Source organism: Sarcophilus harrisii, chromosome 1, assembly GCF_902635505.1.
Source record: "Sarcophilus harrisii chromosome 1, mSarHar1.11, whole genome shotgun sequence".
Classification (NCBI taxonomy): Eukaryota; Metazoa; Chordata; class Mammalia; order Dasyuromorphia; family Dasyuridae; genus Sarcophilus; species Sarcophilus harrisii.
Window position 1 is genome coordinate 258,476,015 of NC_045426.1, and position 23,077 is coordinate 258,499,091.

The 23,077-nt window shown below is 34.1% G+C and overlaps 1 protein-coding gene across 3 annotated transcripts in view; it reads right to left on the reverse strand.

Annotated features, from left to right (window-relative positions):
- SDK1 (sidekick cell adhesion molecule 1) overlaps nucleotides 1–23,077 on the reverse strand; it is a 1,196,729-nt gene that overhangs the window by 506,277 nt on the left and 667,375 nt on the right. For all 3 annotated transcript variants that reach the window (XM_031949904.1, XM_031949968.1, XM_031949836.1), the window contains one exon: nucleotides 822–955. In XM_031949904.1, coding sequence (XP_031805764.1) covers nucleotides 822–955 — 134 coding nt within the window. The remainder of the gene's footprint in view (nucleotides 1–821; nucleotides 956–23,077) is intronic.

The window sequence follows — 23,077 nt, forward strand, 5'->3', positions numbered from 1 at the left end:
TTCAGTATGATAGTTTCCTAAATTGTGTTTATTCAACATTAAAGTACATTTTATACCATGAAGACACCAAGATATTTAAATGTTAAAAACCAGGATACATAAAAACTTTTTTGATACATAAACAAATCTTAATATCCAAAGTCATAACCAAAGAGCTATGTCAGTATTGAGTATCCTGTTTTTCTCTAAAGAAACTAGCCATTTGCCACTAAGACTAGGCTTATGAGCCTTTTTATAGAGGTCAAAATTTTAAAGTAAATTTCCTTCATAAAACTAAATTTACAAATGGGATCTCTTCCATGAATCACACTGTGGCATAGTTAAAATGAATTATGGAGAATATCTCTTTAATCAGGTAGAAAAATAGATTAATTATTATGTACATTTAATACAGTTTATTTTAGTTCAACTCAAAAGGAATTTTCCTAAGAATTTTCTTGCTGCACCAGATAGACATAATCGTTTTAGCTCTTCTAGTCCCAATTAGGACTCATAAATCCCTGTTACTTGAGAAACATTTTTAAAAAGAAAAAAAAATCACAAATCTATAAAAGCAAGAGCATAAAACTGTTCATAAAAACTCAAAGAACTTTCATTTACAAACATTATATGAATCAACATTTCCTAGAATAACCAAATATCATTTTTAAAGAAAGACATATGTTAAAAGTTTTACCCATATGTTTTTGGCATTCAACTGATATTAGAGATAATCAGGTTAACTAAAGAAACATCCTATTTTTATGCCATTGTCAATTAAATCAAGTTATTTCTTTTTAATAGCATCATTCAAGCTTTCATTTAGCATTTTAAAAACTCACTTTCTATGCTCAAATAAGTGAATGGGCTTGTCTTATTTTCTCCATTTTTTTCATTGACAGCCTGGACGTAATAACCTCCGGAATCACTTGCTTTTGTTGCCAAGATCACCAGCTGATTCTCCAGGGTTATGGCTCTGTTTAAGAAAGCAAAGGATATATCAACTCACTAACAAGGCTTCTCATTTTCTATGTCAAAAATAAATTTCCAGATCATCCATACAAGGATACTCAAAATTAAAAAAAAAAAAAAAAATGGGGGGAAATTAAAGAGACCTTGAGAGAGAAAATAAATCTCTGAGAAAGCTTTAAGGAAATTTAGATTGTTTACCCTTCTCTATTTAAACTTTGATAAATACTTACAGATTAACATCCAGTGGATTATAATACTAGGAAGAAAAATTAGGGAAAAAAAAGAGCCCTTTGGTAGAGTATCAATAACTGAGAACAGCAAGGGACATTTCAGTGATGTAAAAAAAATTAATTTCCTTTATGGTGTTCATCTTTCATACTTCTAATAAAATTTTCTTTAAATTACTTCTCAGTCTTATTTTTTTCAGATAGATCATAACTACTTACCTTATTTTCTGCACACAAAACAAAAGTCTTCCCTATAAATTCATATACAAAACTTGTACTTTACACCAAATGACTATCCAGGTATCCTTCCATATCACAGGGGTTAGAAATGTAACCACACTCCCCAAACTGGAAAATGGTGGAAAATTTTTTGACCCTTCCTTTGTACATGAGAAAAAGTCTGAATTAAAGACAAAATGTTGTATCTTTGCATGTATTTGGAAAAGAATGCTATTAAAAACAACAACAACAAGATGTGTTGGTTTTATACATCACTGTACATATATACTGTACATTTCTGCAATTCTAAACATTTTCTGTCATCTGCTGGCCTTCTCATATTATCTGTGGTTTCCACAAAACTCCCACCAAAAGCCCATTTAATTTCTTATCCCAAAGGGCAATTTAACAAAAGCAGAGATGAGGAAAGTCTTGATGTAAAAAAGATGTAATTCAATTCACTAAGTGAGTGTTATGCAAAAAGCACGGTGGATGCAAACACCAAAGTACAATACTCCCTGGTGTCAAGGAACTCTCATTCTCTACCAGACTCTATGTAACTCTACCAGAGGAAACAACACGCACACAGAGAAGTAAATATAATGTAATTGTAATTGGGGTAGGAAGAGTGAAGGGGAATGATTTAAGGTTTCATGAAGGAAGGAATATTGACTCTGAAATGAATGATGATATGGATTTTCAGATGTCATTGCATAAGAAAGAAATACTTGCTATTCAATAAACATTTATTAAACACCTCCTATGTGCCAAACACTGTCTTAAGGCTGAGGATACAAAAAAGAGGATATTCTTTAGGAAACTCTTTTCAGCATAAACTTACTATTATTGAACCTGACTACCACTTACCAACACTTACTTTACTATTTTTCTCTTAAGAAATATTTTGCTTATCTTGGATAACCAGGTTCAATTTTTGAATAAAGAGAAATGTCTCTTCTTGTACACAATCCGGAAAGGAATAAAGCTAGGAAGACTAAGTACACTGGGTGGGCGCCCTGTAGTGTACTTACAGGAGCACTTGGACAGGAATAACAAGAAACGGGCAAATATGAGTTGGCATCAATCAGCACTGTGGGAGGGAGCATTCAAATCACTGAACTCACAGATTCAATTGAGAATGAGCATACACACACACACACACACACACACACGCGCGCGCGTGCGCGCGCGAGCTTCCAGAATTTCATCATGTCTCCCTTTCATCTCTCCCCTTTTATCCACTAACATGAACATAACTCTAATGCAAGTCCTTTCCACTGCTCACCCAAATTATTGCAATAGCCTCTTAAGAGCTACTCTACCTCCAATTTCTGTCCTCTCCAATTCATATTTCACAAAGCTATGAAAGGGAAATCACTAAAGAATGAGTCTGACCCTGTCATATACCTCTCAAAAAGCTCTAGTTCCTCTCTGCCATTAAAAGTCCTGCCCAATCTAGCTCTCACCTAATTTTTAAGATGTTACATGTCACTCTCCTTCAAACACTATAGTCCATTCCAACTGGCTAATTTGCCATTTATCACACATAACATTCTATCTCCAGTCTCTGTGACTCTGCATATATTATGTTCTATGACTGGAATTCACTCACTCCTCAACATTACGTCTTCTATTTCTTAGCCTCCTTCAAAGCTCACTTCAAATGCTGCTTCTGAAATGAGACTTTTCCTGATCTTTTTCAGCTGTTAGTGCCTCCCCTTTACATTTTGTTTATATTTCACATCTACTTGTGTACATAAATGTTATTTCTCCAATAGCATGTCTGATTCATTATTGTCTCTGAGTCTCCTAATGTCTAGAATAATAAGCAATTCAGGAATATTTGTTGATTTGTAATGAAAAAGAAAAAAGTAATATGTATTTTAAAAATACTATAAGCATAAATTTATTTTCTCTCTGTCAATTTCCCCTTTTATGTAAAACAAATAAACACACAACATATGGAAAACCTCCAAGTAGAATAGAAATAAAAGGTGTTATCAGGGAACTAAATGAGATGAAGAAAAATAGGCTGGTTCTGTGGTAGGGAAAAAAGGAACATCTGAATATTCACTGATATTCCCACAATGTCAAAAGAAAGCAAGGGAGTTTATCAGCACATTGAGTGAATATCACATGTTGTACTTATGGGAAAATATGGACTAGATTCACAAGGAATGGGCAAGCAGAGATGGATTGGGATCTATACTGTGGAAAGGTCAAATTAGTGACAGTAGATCCATTTGAGCACCAAAAAATATAATTCTTATTATATTTGCAGAATTTCATCATTATTCTTTCCTCCATCCCTATGCACATGGCAATTCCTCTCCCTTTACTAGATGGACAACTTCTGGTGGTAGGCTATTCCTTAGTTAGCAAATATCCTGTTACCAAGCCTAGAGTCAAAACATTTTTTTATCTTGGAAGGTTTTAGCAAAGCTTGAGTTTCTAATTGCATAATGTTTATCTAGTAAATATTATATAAATGTTATGTAGTATTATTATAGGTATATCATATAAGTATGTGTATATAATTTTTTTATTGATTTTATTACAAATATTTAATACCATGCATTTGTTTCTGAGCCCAACAAATGATTGGTTCAATATTAATTTTAAGTACTTTCTTTTGGTAATCTTCTATATTTTTGATACTGAAAAATATTCATCTTTGATATTCTAATTGTTGTTGGAATTAATATAAATACTTACTAGCTGGGTGACACTGGATAGGTCACTTAACTCTGTCTCTGTTTGCTTATTTACAAAATGAGTTGGAGAAGGAAATGGCAAACCACTCCAATATCTTTGCCAAGAAAACTCCAAATGGGTCACAAGAAGTTAGGCACGATTGAAAAATAACTAAATTAAATGATCTGAAAGGGGTCTTAGAAACTCATCTATTCTTATTCCTTCATTTTACAAATAAATAGATTGAGGCCAAGAAAATTGAAGTGATTTGCCAAAATTACATAATTATTAAGTAGCAGGATCAACACATGAATCTTTTGGTTCTAGTCCCTGCTTTCTGTTACCTCATAGTCTGATAATTCATCCTAAAGGAGAAATTCTAATCACCAGTCATAAATATTCTATAGAACAGCTCCCTTTCCAGGGAATGGGAGATCAGTAGAGTAATCTACAATTTCAATTGGACAACAATTTCTTATATGGATCAGGCTGTAAGGAGTAAAATAATCTTTCTTTTCTAGGGATCCATAGATTTCTATTAGATATCTAATTAATTAGATATATAATTAGATATATTAGATTGAGATTTAAAGGTGTGATACCTTAAAAAGATACAACTGAATCCTTTGCTGCTAACCTTTAGTTTTAAGTCTAGCTTATAGTTCCATATTCATTAACACCAACTTAGCAGGCAGCCTGTTTATCTGTCAGAAATACCTGAACTTGCTTGTCCAGTCCCTGATGGAAGACAGGGGAAAATAAGAGACCCTTTAGGGCCAGGATTCTGAGAATTGACCTCCTCTTTTCAAATCAGTTCAGCACATTTCAATTTCACTAAAAGTGTATTAACTATCTGCTACAATACAAGGCACAGTGCTTGGCGTTGTTGTTAAAAAGACACAACTGTCCTGACTTAAGTTTCACCTAATCTGCTTGATGATAGGAAATGTCTTGTTTATTTTTAACACCTAACAAAATAATTAACACACAATAGGGACTTGATAAATATATATAAATGGAATTTAAGAAGGACCTGATCTGAAGGAAGTGAGCTGATCTGAGATAATTTATGAAAGAAAATTGAATGTTTTAGCACTGACTGAATGAGAGAGATCAGAAAGGAGAGGGAACAGGGACTCCTGATTCTTTAGATTAGGTGATTTAGAGAATTATAAACTAATCCAGGACCACTCTAAACCTACAAAATCTGAGGAATCAGATAACAGTTGCAACTATGGAAGATAAGGGAAAGTTGATTTAAGATTTCAAGCTACAATCCTACGAAGAGCAAAAAGAAAAGGAGGCAAGGGATTCAAGGATAGATGATTTAAGGAGGAGAAGACAGGAGTTGAGTCTTTGAAAAATTAAAAATGAGCAGCAAGTACTTTTGAGGCACAGAGATTATGCAGATAAACTGAGGTGGGTAACTAATAGCCAATAATCTAGTTTAGTTGCAATAAAAAATGCATGGAAAAGATGGATATGAAATAAAACTTCATCCACAGATTGGAAATAAGACTTTGGCCAACCTTAAGAAGGACTCTGTATTTTACTCTAGAAACAATAGAGTCATAGATTTAGAAAGTCAGTCAGGCAATGAACATTATTAAGTGCCTGTTTTTTGCCAGGAAGTGTGCTAAGGGCTAGGGATATAAATTAGAAAAGAAAAAAAAAAAAAAAAAAAGCCAAGCCAAACCAAACCAACTAGTTCCTGCCATCAAGGAGTTTATAATTTAATGGAGAAAAGACAACGCACAAGAGAAAATAAAATCAGTGAGAGAGGCTGGATGACCTGGGAAGATCCCTGTTGTGGGGCTGTGGGGGGAAAAAAAAATCAAAGTCCCAAAGTAATATACAGCTACATGAGAAATAAGGAGGGAGACAGTCTGAGTTGAGCTCCCCTCTTAGATAGAAGTTTGGGATGGCTCCATTTCCCAATCAGAGGGTCAGAAAGACTGCATGAGGTGAAGAACTAAGGCTAATGGGATCATGCAGGGTGATGGATGTTTTCCCACTGATGAGCTTCCTAGAACATAGAGGAAAAATCAGAGAAATTTTACCTAAGAGGACTTTTAGTCAAATGGTTCATCTTACCTAATGGGAAGCTGAGTTCAATAAAAGTTAAATGATTTGCCAAATATCATACAGGTGCAAAAGCTCAAATTTGAACCCAGGTTCTTTGCCTAGAAATTTATCACTGTTATAGCTTTCTACCACAAGAAAAAGCTGCTGAAAGTTTTTGAGGTGGGTGATATCATGGTCAGAGTAAGAATATTTTAGCAGCTATGTGGAATAAAAAAGGTATAAGGAGAAGTGATGAGAGCCTAAACTATGATACATGTTGTGTAAGTAAAAAGAAGACAGATTATGTATTGTGCCACACTTTTCTTTTATTGTCCTGCCTCAGTTTCCTTCAATTGTCCTATCTCAGTTCCCCTAAATTGCCCTGCCTCAGTTTCCCTAAATTGTTCTGTCTCAGTTCTGTCTCAATCCCCCTGGTTGCAACCCACTTTTCTGTTCATTAGGACTGAGACAATTAGGGCTGTGGAGATCTGACCACTCTGGCATTCCAAAAAAATCATAAAACTCCAGATGTCCTATCTCAGCTACCTAATTGGCATCCTCTACCTCTATCTCTCCAGACTTCCTGTCTCTAGCTGACTACCTCCTTCATTCCCAATTTATCCGAATTTATGGTCTTATCTCCAACCTGTTAGAACTGTATTGATGATCTGTTCCTGGACATTCCAGCTCACCAGTGTTTGAACACCACCCCTTGCCTTTGTCTACCCTGATTGCTAGAGCCCTATAAAAATCATTGGAATCTCACATGCGATGCTGAATTCTTTGAGCAGAAAATCCAATTCAGCCCTCGGGGCAAAATGGATTCTGCTCTGCCTCTCTCCCTCTCAGAAATTCAAATAAAATATTAAAAACTCTCTAATCTCTATCTTGCCTCAGTTTCTCCAACATTACATATGGAAGATGTGGAAGTAGCATCAACTGGGATCTAGCAACTGACTGAATGTGGGAAGAAAATGGTAAAAAAAGTGTCTAGGATTACATTAAGGTTATGGAGCTGTATTACTGAAAGATGCTACCATTGTCAACAGGAAAAAAGAATGGTTGGAGGAGGGGCAGATATATAGAAAAAGATAATAAATTCTGTTTTAGATAGACTGATTTTGAGAGGCTCTAGAGACAAACAGATGAATACATTTGAAAGTTAGTTATAAATATGAGATGAGTTCTAGATGAAGGCTAGTAATAAATAAAACAGGAAATTTCCTACATAAAGATAATAAATGAACCCATGGAAATAAAAGAGGTTCCCAAGAAGCAGAGTATGGAGGAAGAAGAAGATTCATGACACTGTCTGAAGTATAACCACACTCACAAAGTAGAAAGTGGTTGTTCAATCACCAAAGGAGATTGAGAAAATGAAGATATACAGGTAGAATGAGCATCAGGAAAAAACAGAGTTATCAAAGTCAAATAGCTAGAAGAAGAGACTATTTATAACTAATAAGTACTAGAGGCTGGTTTTGAACTCAGGTCTTCCTGACTCTGGGTCTAGTACATTGTATCTTCTCACTGCCTCAGTGTGCACTTAAAGGCTGGTAGTTGTTACCAATGCAGATGCTTGGGATTCTACTTCTTACAGGTCTCAAGATCAGGCAATATACAGACTTGCTAAAACTAAGTGAGGTCAAACCTGCCAGCAAGATTAAGTTTTACTACCAATCTTTTACCTATACTGCTCATTCTTATAGAATGCTACTCAGTGAAGAAAAAAAATACTATGCCTTTGCTGAGGGCTCATGTCTTAAGAGTAGAGAATATGTGATTTGGAAGAATCGGGGCTTTTCTGGGGGAAATTATAGTTGTTCTGGATGTCTAAGAACATTAACAAGAAGACATTTTTAACAGAGACTGGCATAATCTCTTTTTATCAGAGATCACAGCTGGCCATATGTAGGATTGGAAGTGACAGCAGAAAAATAACTCAAGATATTTTAGAATTGGCTTAAAAGTCTGAGGTTTATATGTTCAACATTATCTTTGACTCCTCATTGTCTCTCATCTGATAGATCCAATTAATTTTCAAATTTACCATTTGTTCCTCCTCAATACCTCTCTCATCCAACTTTTTCTACTCACACAACTACCACCATAGTGCAGGACCTTATTTCTTTTTGTCTGGTCAATTCCAAATGGTTTTTCCACCTCAAGTCTCTCTTGACTCCAATGCATCCTTTGTGTGGATGTCAAAGATATTTTCTTTAAATGCATATACTAGCATGTTACTGCCTACTCAGTAAACTCCAATGACTCATTATTAGCTCTTGGATTTATACAAATTCCTCTTTGGCTTTTAAAATACTTTATAACTTGATTTTGATTTATTTAAAAAGCTTTATTGTACATTATTCCCCTTCCCACCTCTTATAGTCCAGTCAAAAGTTCTTCACCATTTTTTTACACACTTTAAACCATTTTCCATGCAGATGCCAAGCTCTATGCCTGTCATACACTCTGGATTCTGCCAGCTTCTCCACTTCTTCATACTTGATGAAGCCAAAGCTCTTCCGATTCTACACAAAGTGCTGTATATAGTCACCAAACTCATTTTCTCCTCCAGAGCTATTGATGTGGGAAAGATTCCAATCTTTGATTCCCAACCCCCCCTAGTTAATGTTAATTTGCCAGCCATGTGAGGACCCTCTGTCCACTGGACCCTCTGTCCAGTGCCCTCCTTATCTCTACCTTCACCTATCTCCTACTTCTAAACTCAGTAATAAACCTCTTTTACCAATCTAGCTCTCGGGCTAATAAATGCTTTTATTAGGGACTCAGGCGGCTACTAGACCTCATTTACCGCCATATTCTTGCGCCGAATCCAAGGGGGTTGCAGAGGAGCTCTGTTTGACTCCCTGTACCCCAAACCTGCCACTAGACCTCAACTAAATCCTAATTTCATTTAGGTACCCCAAATCTATACCTCAACACTATCTGGACCCATTGTCTAGATACAGATCAGAAGAACTAGAGATGGCTCTGGATGCAGTGGAACACGTTAGCCTTTTTAAGATAAGATCATTTAGCAGGTGTCAGTTTGACCAAAGCAAAGCCCAATCAGTAAGAAATGAGGCAGGAAAGAACTTCTTTTACCTAGTCAAAAAAAAAAAAAAAAAAATTATTCTGAAAAGGGAAAACCCTCAGGGTTTCTGGCCAAAACAGAAACCACAGCTATTTGAATGCGCTGGGAGCTAATCAGGGCTCAAACAATGACCAAGTGGAAATAGGCCTTGGGCCTATTGTTAGTCAATCAAAGAGAGTCTGACTGATTTGGATTTAAGGCTTAGTCCTAGCAAGTAAATCCCAAAATAATTTGCAAGGGAGATAACATCTCTACAATGGGTCATAGCAGTCACAACAATTTATCCAGGAAGGGCCACAACTCACTTTCACCTTCAAAGTGATTCTTGACTCTAAGTCCCTCTACCTATATACTTTGAAAAAGATTTGTTGATACCTTTTTTTAAACCATAAACATTTTCTGATCTCCTCTCTCCTTCATTAAAGTGGGTATAGGGCTAAGGAGAGGGATGGAGGAAGGAATTGGATTTGAAATGAAAACTGGTTCAAATACTACCCTCTTGTCATTACCTGTATGACTGTAGGCAAATCACAATCAATTTCCCTATCTGTATAACATGGGAGTTCTTTCTATTCTTCAGATTCTAGATCAAAGATTCTTTGATCTATAGTTACCATTTTATTAAGTGTGGAAAAAATTCTTTTTTGTGATTAAAATGAAATTTGTAATTAATAATGCATTTGAGAGTATACCTACTTACACCAGAGCCAAGGGATAGCTATCTTAAGATAGTCATGTGTGGTTCAGACAGCATTTAATAAAAAAAGCTGGAGAGATCTCTAGAAGCAAAGCAAAGGTTATTATACGATCTCTCGGAGAATCGGGTATCCCACCCATCGAGCAGACAATTGAAGGGAGGAGGCACCCTAGGGGGCAAGGTCAACACTTTTTATCCCTAATGCAAATACCCCCTCCCACCACTGACCCTCATCCTTATTGGCTGAGGATCTCACATTCTAAACTCGGGAACTACCCAAGAAATTGAACTTGACCAATAAGTACATAGTTGCCCATATTTGACCTAAACAGAAAGACACTGATGTCACAGGAGGATAACAAGGGGACTTAAGTATGCCCTTGGGGGATAGCAGGGAGGGGACTTAAGTATGCCCTTGACTTGATGTTTAAAGTCCTTCAGACCTACACAAACTTTGAAATAAATGAAGCCTTACTCGATTTTCACAACTGTCTTGAAAGATCTCACCTCATCTGATTCAGTCATGTAGGGAAATACCAAGGACAGTTATACATGTATAGTTTATTAAATTACTCTATGAGTAATTACTAGGTACCTGCAAAGGCTCATTTAGTATGGAATATTATAGGGACAGGTTATAATAAAAGTGTTCTTTATTCATTGATTCAAATATGTGCTAGAGAATGCCGGATAAACAAATGATATTGGATCACCAAATTATCAGCATAATATAAACTCAAAACTATAACTTACTTGCTTCAGACTCTACGTAAAACAAAGCCATCTATTCACAAGCAGAGTACAACACTTTCGTTAAAAAACACTTCTAAGAAGAAACCTATTTTATCCATCTAATACAAACACACACAAAAAACCTACAAGATTTTAGTACCAGAAAAATCTCTGGTTTCTTCTAAACTTCTGTTTATGTCTTATAAACCATGTTGATCCATCTCCTCTAGAACTGATACGATCTAGCAATCTTGTACGAGAAATGAAGAGATTACAGGCACCTGTAGATATAATAGTTAAGAGATTACATACAGAATATTTGTTTAGGAGAAAATATCTACCTATATCACAATGAAATAAACAGATCGTCATAACAACAGTATGCCCTAAGTTTTCTAGTTGTTAATGTAAGACATTTTGTCTATTTCTATTTATTAAAAAATATTTTTTAATAATACTTAGTTTTTCTTACACTTGATCAAACATCCATAATATTTTTTTTGTGATTATCATATTCATGATCATGGGGTTTATAGGGATGTGGGCAGATCTTACTCTGAAACATAATAAAAGATATTCATCAATTTTTAGTGGACACATTAAAAAAGTATAAGTGAAATATGAGAATATAAGACTTTTTTTTTTCTGATAGCAAGTATTATAAACTCTGGAACTTGCCATCAAAGTTGAAATTTTTTTTTTTTTCTAAAGAAATATTCAAAAAGAAGATGCAGAAAAGCTTAAATGTGTCCTGCCAGGAGGCAGAGAGATTAACTAAATGAGCCCTTGTGGGTTCCTTCCTTTTGCTGCTGACTCTCTAATAAGAGGTTCCTAAAATCAGTAAAATGCGTTTCATTTCCTTTAACAAAATTCTATATATAATTTAGTCCAAGATATTTTAGTCAAACAAACATATATTAAGCTTGTACTACATGGAAGTTAGGTGTGAAATTTGGGGAGGGAAAGAGACAGGTAGAGAGAAAGGCAAGACAGAGAGAGAAGTGAGGGGGAGAGAAAAGGAAAGACTCAGAGAGAGACAGACAAAGACAAAGAGAATATAAATAACTAGGAAGATTAGCTTTAAAAACTTCAGCCAAAAATCATATTCTTTCACAATCTTTTAGATATGGACTAATTATAAGCCATTTATAAATATAGTAGTGATCAGAGAATTATAAGGAATATTAAAAACAAATCAATGATGGGTTAGCTACCTATGAAAACAAGCAAAGAAAGTTAGCACAAGGAAAACAGAACCCAAAAGATACACTTACAATGCTTATTGCTATCAAGTTTTCCATCTGAATCTCTTCCATCTTCTCTTGATCATTCTAAGTCCGTAAGACAGTGTGAAAAAATTAGTTTTCTCAACTCATGCATAAAAGTCTATTCCCAGCAGGCAGAGCCAAGATGATGGAGAAAAGCAAGGAAGTTGCCTAAACTCTCCCCAGTTTCAATCCAAAACAATATTAAATCAACATAAAGAACCTACAAAATGACAGAGGGAAATAATTTTTCACCTTAAGAGAACTCAAAAGGACTTCAAGAAAGGACTGATTCACTTGGTTAAAAGGGGAACCAAGCCCAGTATCTGAGCAAGCCAGTGGGAGGCTCTTTAGCCACAGAAAGGATGAGTTACCAAGGCCCCTTAGTCCTGGCTCAACAAGCCAGTGGCCTTCAGCCCCAGTGCTGAATGCAAATTGCTAAATTCAGAAACTAAGCACAAGTAGGCACAGTAGGCAAACCATCAGCATCTGAGGCCTTGACACCAAAAGTCAATGACTAGGTCTGGCTCCATCATAAGAAGCTTGGGACAATGATCTATATGCCCCTAAAGCAGAATTCAATATTAAAAACCACAAAAATAGGCTAAATATGAGCCAAAAAAACTACCTCCAGAAACAGAAAAGAGTACTGACAATAAAAATCTACTATAGTGAAAGAGAAAATTAAAATACAAACTCAGGAGAGGACAACAATGTAAAAAGTTGAAGAGCTTCAAAGGGGAATATGATTTAGTCTCAAGAGCAAAAAGCCAAAGAGCTCAAAAAGAATTTTAAAAAATCAGAGAGGTAGAAGAAACACTGCCGAAAAAATAAAAGGCATGTGAGAGATTCAACAGCTTGGAAAAGGAATTACAAAAATTGACTGAAGAAAACAATTCTTTAAAAAAATACAACTGGCCAAAGGGGGGAAAAAATCCACTGAAGAAAACAGCTCCTTTAAAAGTAGAACTGGCCAAATGGAAAAGGAGGTACAAAAGCTAACTGAAGAAAATAAATCCTAAAAAATTAGACTTGGGCAAGTGGAAGCCAAGGACTCTATAAGTCAACAAGAATCAGTCCAAAAAAAAAAAAAAAAAAAATCAAAAGAATGAAAAAATAAAGGAAAATATAAAATACTTTATTGGGAAAACAAATGACCTGAAAAATAGATCTAGGAGAGATAATTTAAGAATTGTTGGACTACCTGAAAGCCATGATCACTTTCAAGAAATTATCATGGAAAACTGCCCTGATACCCTAGAATCAGAGGGTAAAACAGTCATTGAAAGAATCTACTGATCATGTTCTGAAATTCCAAAATGAAATTTCCAAGGAATATTGTAGCCAAATTCCAAAATCATCAAGTCAAGGAAAATATTGCCAGCAAACCAAAAAAACAAAAAAAAACAAAAAAACAAAAACTATTTTAAAATCAAGGAGACACAGTTAGGATTAGACAGGATTTAGTAGCTTCTATATTAAAGGATTGGAGGCTCAGAATATGTTATTCTGGAAGGCAAAGGAGTTTTGATTACAGCCAAGAATCAACTACCCAGCAAGACTGAGCAAGATTTTTTCAGGGTAAAATATGGGTATTTAATGAAACAGCAGATTTTCAGACTTTCTTGATGAAAAGAACAGAGGTAAACAGAAAATTTTATCTTAACATACAAGACTCAAAAAAAGGTAAAAAGGAAAGAAAAAAACAAAATATTATTCAATAATATTAAACTGTTTATACTCCTCTGTGGGAAGATGATATTTGTAACTCCTGAGAACTGTATTTCTATTAGGTCAGTTAAAAAGAATATACATAGATAGAGGGCATGGTTTTGATGTGATGATATAAAGGGTGGCAGGATAGGATAAATTACATCACATGAAGAGGCACAGAAGACCTATTACAAGAGAGCTAAAGAAAGGAGGGGGATAAGTAGGATGGAGGATGGAGGATGGAGGTAGGGAGGGGAAAAATCAGAACAGAAGTGAGTGTAAGGGATAATGTTGTAAAAAATTACTCAGGCATGGGTTCTGTCAATAAAAAAGTTATAATTATGAAATTAAAAAAAAAGTTTTGCTTTGGATCACTGAGTCACAAAAAAGAATAAAGTTTTTCATAGTTAATCATCAAGAAAAAGAACTTTATTCTCAATGGATTTGGCTCAAAGAGGGAATAATATATATACTCAACTGAGTATAGAAATTTATCTTACTTTATAGAAAAGTAAAAAGGGAAAGGGGAAAGAAAAGGAAAATGGGGGGTGCTGTTAGAAGGACAGATTTAGGAAGGTGGTTGTCAGAAACAAAACACTAATGAGAATGACTGGGTGAAAGGAAAAAGAAAAGTATAAACAGGGAGGGGAAATAGGATGGAGGAAAATACACAGTAATCCTAAATGCGAATATGAATGGAATGAACGACTTCATAAAATGAAAGTAGATAACAGAATGGATTACAAAACAGAATCCTACATTATGCTGTTTACAAAAAACACATTTGAAGTAGACATAGACACAGAAAGGATATATTATATTTCAGCTGGAGTAAAAAATGTAAAGTTGTAAAAAGTGTTTTGTATTATGTTCATATAGTTCTTGGGTTTGTCTTGGCAGGTAGCCCCCAAGTATTTCATTTTGTTTACAGTAATTTTAAATGGGATTTCTCTTTGTATTTCTTGCTGATGGGCTTTGTCAGTAATAGAAAGAAATGCTGATGCTTTGTGTGTGTTTATTTTATATCCTGAAACTTTGCTAAAGCTGTGAATTGTTTCCAATAGGTTTTTGGATTCTTTAAGTATATCATCATATCAGTTGCAAAGAGTGGTAATTTTATTTCTCTATTGCCTATTCTAATTCTTTTAATTTCTTTTTCTTTTCTTATTGCTAAAGCCAACATTTCTAGTACAATGTAGAATAATAGTGGTGATAATGGGCATCCTTGTTTCTCCCCTGATCTTATTGGTAATGTGTTCAGCTTCTCTCCATTACAAATCATGCTTCCTGTAGGTTTTAGATAGATACTACTTATTATTTTAAGGAAAACTCCCTTTATCCCTATGCTTTCTAATATTTTTAATAGAAATGGATGCTGTTTATTTTGTCAAAAACTTTTTCTGCATCTATTGAGATTATCATATGATTTCTGTTCATTTTGTTATTGATTTGGTGGTTATGGAAATAATTTTCCTGAGATTAAATCAGTCCTGCATTCCTGGTATAAATTCCACTGGGTCATAGTATATTATCCTTCTGAAAAGTTGCTGTAATCTCTTTGCTAATATTTTATTTAAATTTTTTTGCATCAATATTCATTAGAGAGATGTGTCTGTAATTTTCTTTCTGTTTTGGTGTTTCCTGGTTTAGGCATCAGTGCCATATTTGTATCATAGAAGGAATTTGGCAGTATTTCTTCGTTACCTATTTTTTCCAAATAGTTTCAGTTGAAGTTATTTTTTCTTTTTAAAGCAATTCTGATCTCAGAAAAAACAAAAGCAAAAATACATCTAATCAAAATAGATAGGGAAGGAAACTACAACTTGCTAAGGAGTGCCATAGACAATGAAGTAATATCAATATTAAACTAAGCAACAAGTGGTATAAGCATCTAAATTCTTAGAGGAGAAGGTGAATAAATTACAGGAAGAAATAAACAGCAAAACTATTCTAGTGGCAGACCTCAATTTCCCCCTCTCAGAACTTGATAAATCTAACCATCAAATAACCAAGAAAAAACTTAAAGACATGAATAAAAGTTTAGAAAAGTTGGATATGATAGAGCTCTAAGGAAAATTGAATGAGGATAGAAAGGAATGTATCTTTTTTTCCCTTTTTTTATCTTTTCCTCTGATTTTTATTTTTATTATTCATTTTCAAATTATTTTATTAAAGCTTTTTATTTTCAAAACATATTCATGGATAATTTTTCAACATTAGCCCTTACAAAACCTTGTGTTCCAATTTCTCTCCCTTCCCCTACTTTCTCTCCTAGATGGCAAGTGGTCCAATATATGTTAAACATGGTAGCAATATATGTTAAATCTAATATATGCATACATATTTATACCATTATCTTGCTGCACAAGAAAAAATAAGAAAGAAAATAAAATGCAAGCAGACAACAACGAAAAGAACGAAAATGCTATGTTGTGAACCAAACTCAGTCCTATCTCTGGGTATAAATGGCTCCCTTTGTCACAAGATCATTGGAAGTAATGTACCTTTTTTTATTTCTTTGGCATCTACACAAAAACTGACATACTATTTGGCACCTACACTTTACACACCTACACAAAAACTGACATAAAAACCACACAATGAAATTCAGAGTAGAAATATTAAATGTATTCTTTTCAAATCATGATGCAATAAAAATTACATGTAATGCAAGGCAATGTAAAGAAAGACTAAAAATTAATTGAAATTAATTTTTTTTAGGAATTAGAAAATGAATCCCCCAAAATGAATGGGTCAAACAACAAATCATAGAAACATTCAATAATTTCGTCAAAGAGAATGACAATAACGAGACAACATGCCAAAACTTATGGGATGTAGCCAAAGCAGTTCTCAGGGAAAATTTTTATATCTTTAAATGCTTATAAGAATAAAATAGATAAAGAAGAGATTAAATGAATTGGTTATGCAACTAAAAAATCTAGCAAAAGAACAATTTTTAAAATCCCCAAATAAATACCAAATTAGAAAATTAGAGACTGATAAAATTGAGAGTAAAAAAACTATTAAACTAATAAATAAAACCAAGAGCTAGAAAAACTCTAATAAAAAAAAAAAATAACTTTAGAATGATTTTTTTTTTTAAAAGAAGAAAACCAAATTACCAGTATCAAAAGCGAAAAAGGTAAATTTACCAGCAATGAAAGGGAAATTAAATGAATAATTAGGAGCTATTTTGTACAATTGTATGCCAATAAATCTGACAATTTAAGGGAAACAGATGACAATTTAGAAATATATAAATTGCCCAGGTCAACACAAGATGAAATAAATCACTGAAATAATTCTATTTTAGAAAAAGAAATCAAACAAGTCATCAATGAACTCCTTAGGAGAAACTCTCCAGGGCCAGATGAATTTACAAGTGAATTCTAACAAAAATTTAAAGAACAATGATTTCTAATACTATATAAACTATTTGGAAAAATAGGTAAAGAAGGAGTTCTACCAAATTGCTTTTTTTTTTCTGATACTCAAACCAGGAAGAACCAAAAAAGAGAAAGAAAATTAAAGGACACTCTCCCTAATGAATATTGATGTAAAAAAAATTTAAATAAAATATTAGCAAGAAGGTTTCAGCAATTTATCACCAGAATAATACACTGTGAACAGGTGACATTTATAAGAGGAAAGCAGGACTGGTTCAGTATTAAGAAAACTATCAGCATAATTTATCATAACAATAACAAAACTAACAAAAAATCATATGATTATCTCAATAGATGTGGGAAAATATTTTGACAAAACACAGTACCACTCATATTAAAAAACACTACAGAGCATAGGAATAAATAAAATTTGTCTTAAAATAAATAGCATTTATCTAAAGGAATCAGAAAGCATTATTTGTGATAATGCTTTCCCAATAAAATCAGGGGTGAAATAAGGATATTCATTATTACTACTGTTATTCAGCATCATTCTAGAAATGTTAGATTTAGCAATAAGAAACAAAGAAGAAATTGAAGGAATTAGAATAGCCAGTGAGGAAACAAAACCATCACTTTTTGCAGATAATAAGATGATATACTTAGAAAATCCTAGAATTAAACCAGAACTAAAAAATTACTTGAAATAATTATTAAAATATTTGATATTGTGTGGTTCAGACAGCATTTAATAAAAAAAAAAAAGCTGGAGAGATATCTAGAAGCAAAGCAAAGTTTATTATACCATCTCAAGAATCGGGTGTCCCACCCATGGAGCAGACAATCGAAGGGAGGAAGTGCCGTAGGGGGCAGGGTCAACACTTTTTATCCCTAATGCAAATACCCCCTCCCACCACTGACCCTCATCCTTATTGGCTGAGGATCTTACATTCTAAATGCGGGAACTACCCAAGAAATTGAACTTGACCAATAAGTACATAGTTGCCCATATTTGACCTAAACAGAAAGACACTGATATCATAGGAGGATAACAAGGGGACTTAAGTATGCCCTTGACTTGATCCTTCAGGCCTACTCCAACTCTGAAATAGATGAAGTCTTACTCAGTTTTCACCAACTGTCTTGAAGGATCTCACCTCATCTCGTTCAATATCAATTTATCAAAGTATATTAAATAATTAGCAAAGTTGCAGTATATAAAATAAACCCATACAAATAATTAACATTTCTGTATTTTACCAACAAAGCCTGGCAGCAAAGGATAGAAAAGGAAATTCCATTTAAAATAACTGCAGACAATATAAAACATTTAGAAGTCTACTTGCCAAGACAAATCCAATAATTACATGAACACAGCTATAAAACACTTTTTACACAAATAAAGTCAGATCTAAACAATTGGGAAAATATCAATTGCTCATGGGTAGGCAGAGCTAATAAAACAAAAATGACAATTCTACTTAAATTAATTTACTCATTCCATGCCATACCAATTGAGTTGCCAAAAAAAAATGTTTAGAGCTTGGAAAAAGAACAAAATTCATCTCAAAGAATAAAAGTCAAATATATCAAGGGAATTAATGAAAAAAAAAAAAACACAAAGGAATATGGTCTACCCATACCAGATCAAAAACTATATTAAAAAGTGGCAATCATCAAAACAATATGATACTGGATAAGAAATAAGAGTGATGAATCAGTGGAATAAGTCAGCTACACAAGACACAATAATCAATGACTATTGTAATCAATTGTTTCATTAAACTCAAAGACTCCAGTTTCAGAGATAAGAACTCACTACCTGACAAAAACTGCTGGGAAAACAGTATGGTAGAAATTAACCATAAATGAACATCACACTTTATACCAAGATATGGTCAAAATGGGTACATGATTTAGATATAAAGGATGATACCATAAATAAATTAGGAGAGCAAGGATCAGTTTACCCATCAGATTTATGGAAAAGGGAAGAATTTATGACCAAATAGGAGATAAAGAACATTATGGAATACAAAATAGATAAATTTTGATTACATTAAATTAAAAAGGTTTTACACAAATAAAGTCAATGTAACCAAGATTAGAAAGGAAGCCATGAAATAATTTTTACACTTGGTGTTTTGATAAAGGCCTCATTTCTCAAATAAAGACTGAGTCAAGTTTATAATAATATGAGTTATTTCCTAATTGATAAATAGTCAAAAGATTTGAGGAGGCAGTTTTCAGATGAAGAAATCAATAGTGATATGAAAAAATGCTCTAAATCACTATTAATTAAAGAAATGCAAATTAAAACAACTCTAAGATACCACCTTATACCTATCAGATTGGCTAATATGACAGAAAAGGAAAATGATAATTGTTGGAGAAGATTTGGGAAACTTGGAACACTAATGCATTGTTGGTGGAACTGAATTGATCAAACTATACTGCAGAGCAATTTGGAATTATGCCTAAAGGGCAAATAAACTCTGCATATCATTTTGATCCAGATATCATAAAAGGGGGGAGAAAAAGGCCCCATAAGTACAAAAATATTTATTTTAGCTCTTTTTGTGGTAACAAAGTATTGGAAATTGTAGAGATGTCCATCAATTGAGAAATGGCTAAACAAGTTATGGTATATGCATGTAATGGAATATGATTCTACTACAAGAAATAAGAAGCAGGCAAATTTCAGAAAACTTAGAAATATATGAACTGATTCTGAGTGAAGTGAGCAGACCAGGAGAATACAGTACAGAGATGATCAACTATGATAGACTTAGTGTTATGCCACAGTTCCCTTTTAATGTCCTGACCCAGTTTCTCCAATTGTTCTATTTAGTTACTCTGCCTCAGGTTATAACCTTTCCCTCTTAATGTTTGATGAGAAAAAGGTTTTATATCTTTAGGCTATAATCATTCCTTCTTAATGTTTGATAAAGGTCTATCCATTTTAGACATCATTAGAATATCAGTAACCTCTCCAGTACCTCCCTCCATTGAGTCATCCTAGGTGGCTCCCCCAATTAGGTTATCCTCATCTAGGTACCTCCCCCATTATATCATTGTTCTTGTTATCCCATAAAAATCTTGCTGCCTAAAACTCAGGGCTGGATTCTTTGAGATGATAGTCTCATTCAGCCCTGGGACCAACCATGGATCCATTTGGTCCCAGTATATCTCTCCATTTAATAAATTATTAAATTGTTCTCTTGTTGGAATCCTTATGAAATGTTAACTCATTAGAGTTGATAGAGACAATAATTATCTAATTTAGCATGGCTCAGTATAATTGATCTGATCTTACAAGGAGATGTTTTGGGCCAGAACCTGAAACAAGGTACTAAGTAGAACTGATAGACAATAATGCTTGTATTCACACCTTTAGAGAATTCATATAAGCAAGAAACTCTTAGGGCCAGAGAGCACTCTGGGAGGAAACCCATAATCCCACTCTCTTTTACACCCAGCATAAAGAGAGCTTCAGTGAGTCACTCGAGTTAGTTACTTCAGAACATTCCCAAGGGTTGGAGAAGAGCACTCTGGGAGAAAGCCCACAAACCCTCTCTCAGAGGCAAGAGAGATTCATTCCATCAGATTTGTTGGCTGGAGGCTGAAGAAAGCAAAGGCAGAAGCAAAGGACAAAGCTGCAAGAGCTCTTAGAACCAAGGAGAGAGAGAGGCCTCTAAGAAAACTAATCGGGCTATATTGAAGGACACAATAAAAGATCTGAACTTTTAGCAGCTGGCTGCATTTGGGTGATTATTACTTTTAACTGAAACTAAAGCTGCCTCCAGAAAACCTCCCCAAGAAACCTCTCTCCCAGAGAGAACTCTTATGTTTTAAAGAAGAAAAACACCACATTCTCTAATCTCTGTCTTGCTCAGTTTTTCTGGCATTACATTAGTTCTTCTCAGCAATGCAATGATCCAAGATAATTCCAAAAGATTCATGATAGAAAAAGGTATCTGCATCCAGAGAAAAAATTATGGACTCTAAATGCAGATCAAAGCATACTATTTTCACTTTTTTGTTTGTTTTTTCTTGTGGCTTTTCCCTTTTGTTCTGATTCTCCTTTACAATGTGACCAATGTGGAAATATGATTAATATGATTGTATATGTGTAACCTATATCAAATTGCTTGAGGTCTTGGGTGGAGGGTGGAGTGGGATCCCAAAAGATAGAAAAATTTAAAACTTAAAATCTTATAAAAGTGAATGTTAAAAACTATCCTTATATGTAATCGGAAAAAAAATAATGGGAAATGGGGGGAGCGAAATCCATTCTCATAAGTCCTTTAAATAAAAACAAAAAAGGCAAAAGAATTAGCTACTCAAGACTGCAAACAACCAACTCATGACTCCAAATTGAGCCAAACAGCTTCTTTCCATATCTTATTTTCTTAAGGATAAAACACTCAGGAGGCTTTCTTCACTATTGTAGATAAAGGGGTAGTGGGATAGAATACTTGACCCTATCTCTGTGTGATATCTTAAACATAGGATTATGTCTTCATTACAGGATCAAGCAAAAGGAGCAGTTCTCTTATGAAAAAGAAATCTTTTCTTCAAAAGCAAATAATAGCATAGGAATACAGAAAATTACTCGTAAAGTAAATTGCTTTTTTAAATGCTCTCCATCTTTCAAATTTGTCACTGTATGAGTTCCTTTTTAGAAGGACATAATTATTACAAAGAGATCTATTCGTTTGTTAAATTCTTTCTGATTATTAAGTGACAAAAGCTGCACCCAGTGGAGAGATGGGAGTACCTATAATGACCATGGCTTAATCACAGTATTCAAGCATTATCTAACTGAACTACAGTGATAACAGTTCTCCTAGATGTGTTTCTCTAAAATGAATACTCCCCAAACTTTAGGGAGAGATTTTATGCTCAAGGATAAAGTAGAAAACTCTGCCAACAATAGAGACAAAAATAAATCTGGAAGTGAAGTCAATTTTCTTTTCAACAATTTTTCCTTAAGAAAATTGCTGTTGTAGACATGGTATTTGTATGTAAACAGGATGCCTACTTTGGATTCCCTATTTTGTCATATAAACAACTCACTGAAATCCATTTGTAACATCACTCTCCCAAGCTATGTATATAGCTAGCAACCATGGAAAGAATAATGGAGAAATGCTTAATAAATGTAAATGAATATTGAAAAACAAAGCCTGGTTGCTGGGAATCAGTAACATAACTTAAAATCCTAACTCCCTGCTGAAATTCCAGAAAAAGGAGCCGCCTCCTATATTAATCACAAAATAAACAGAACTCCACTGGCAAAGAACTCTTTCCTTCTGTTTCCTCCTTCACTACCCCTTCCTTACTCTTGTAGTCTTGGCATTACTTATGCCCATGCTGAGAGTTATTCAAAAGCTGCTAATCCTATTGAATCTATTAGCTGAGAGTTGGGTACAGAGACTAATATTTGAATTCTAGTCAAAGACTTGACACAATCTTCTGGAATAATTTCAGTTCAGAGGAATAAGAAGTGTAACAGAGAGGATGGATCCCTGCTATTGGAATCAAAAGTCCTGGATTCTATTCCTTGCTAGTTATATAACACTGGACAAGTCATGCTCCCTCTTAGATTCTCATATAGTAAAAATACCCATTTTCTCTGAGTTCTTGTGAAGATAAAATAGAATCACATATATGATCCCTTTCTTTTGTGTTTGTCTGTTTCTGCATATGAATTGGGAAGGATTACTGCTTTGTAGGAGCTAAACTAAATTTTGATCATAAATGAACATGTAATGATAGGGATGAGGGACTTATACCACTGAACTGTTAGAAAAGCTGTTCTACATCTGTCCTGGTTATTTCTTTGATGTGTTTAATGGAAGAGAAAAAAAAAAAAACACTCATAAAGTTTCTATGGATACTGTAGAACCTTGAGTCCTAGCCTGAGAAAATGGAGCTAGTCTATATCATAACATTTATTAAGTACCTAATGTGCACTGGGCACTATGCTAAGGATGAAGACAGTCCCAGATTTCAAGAAGTTTACA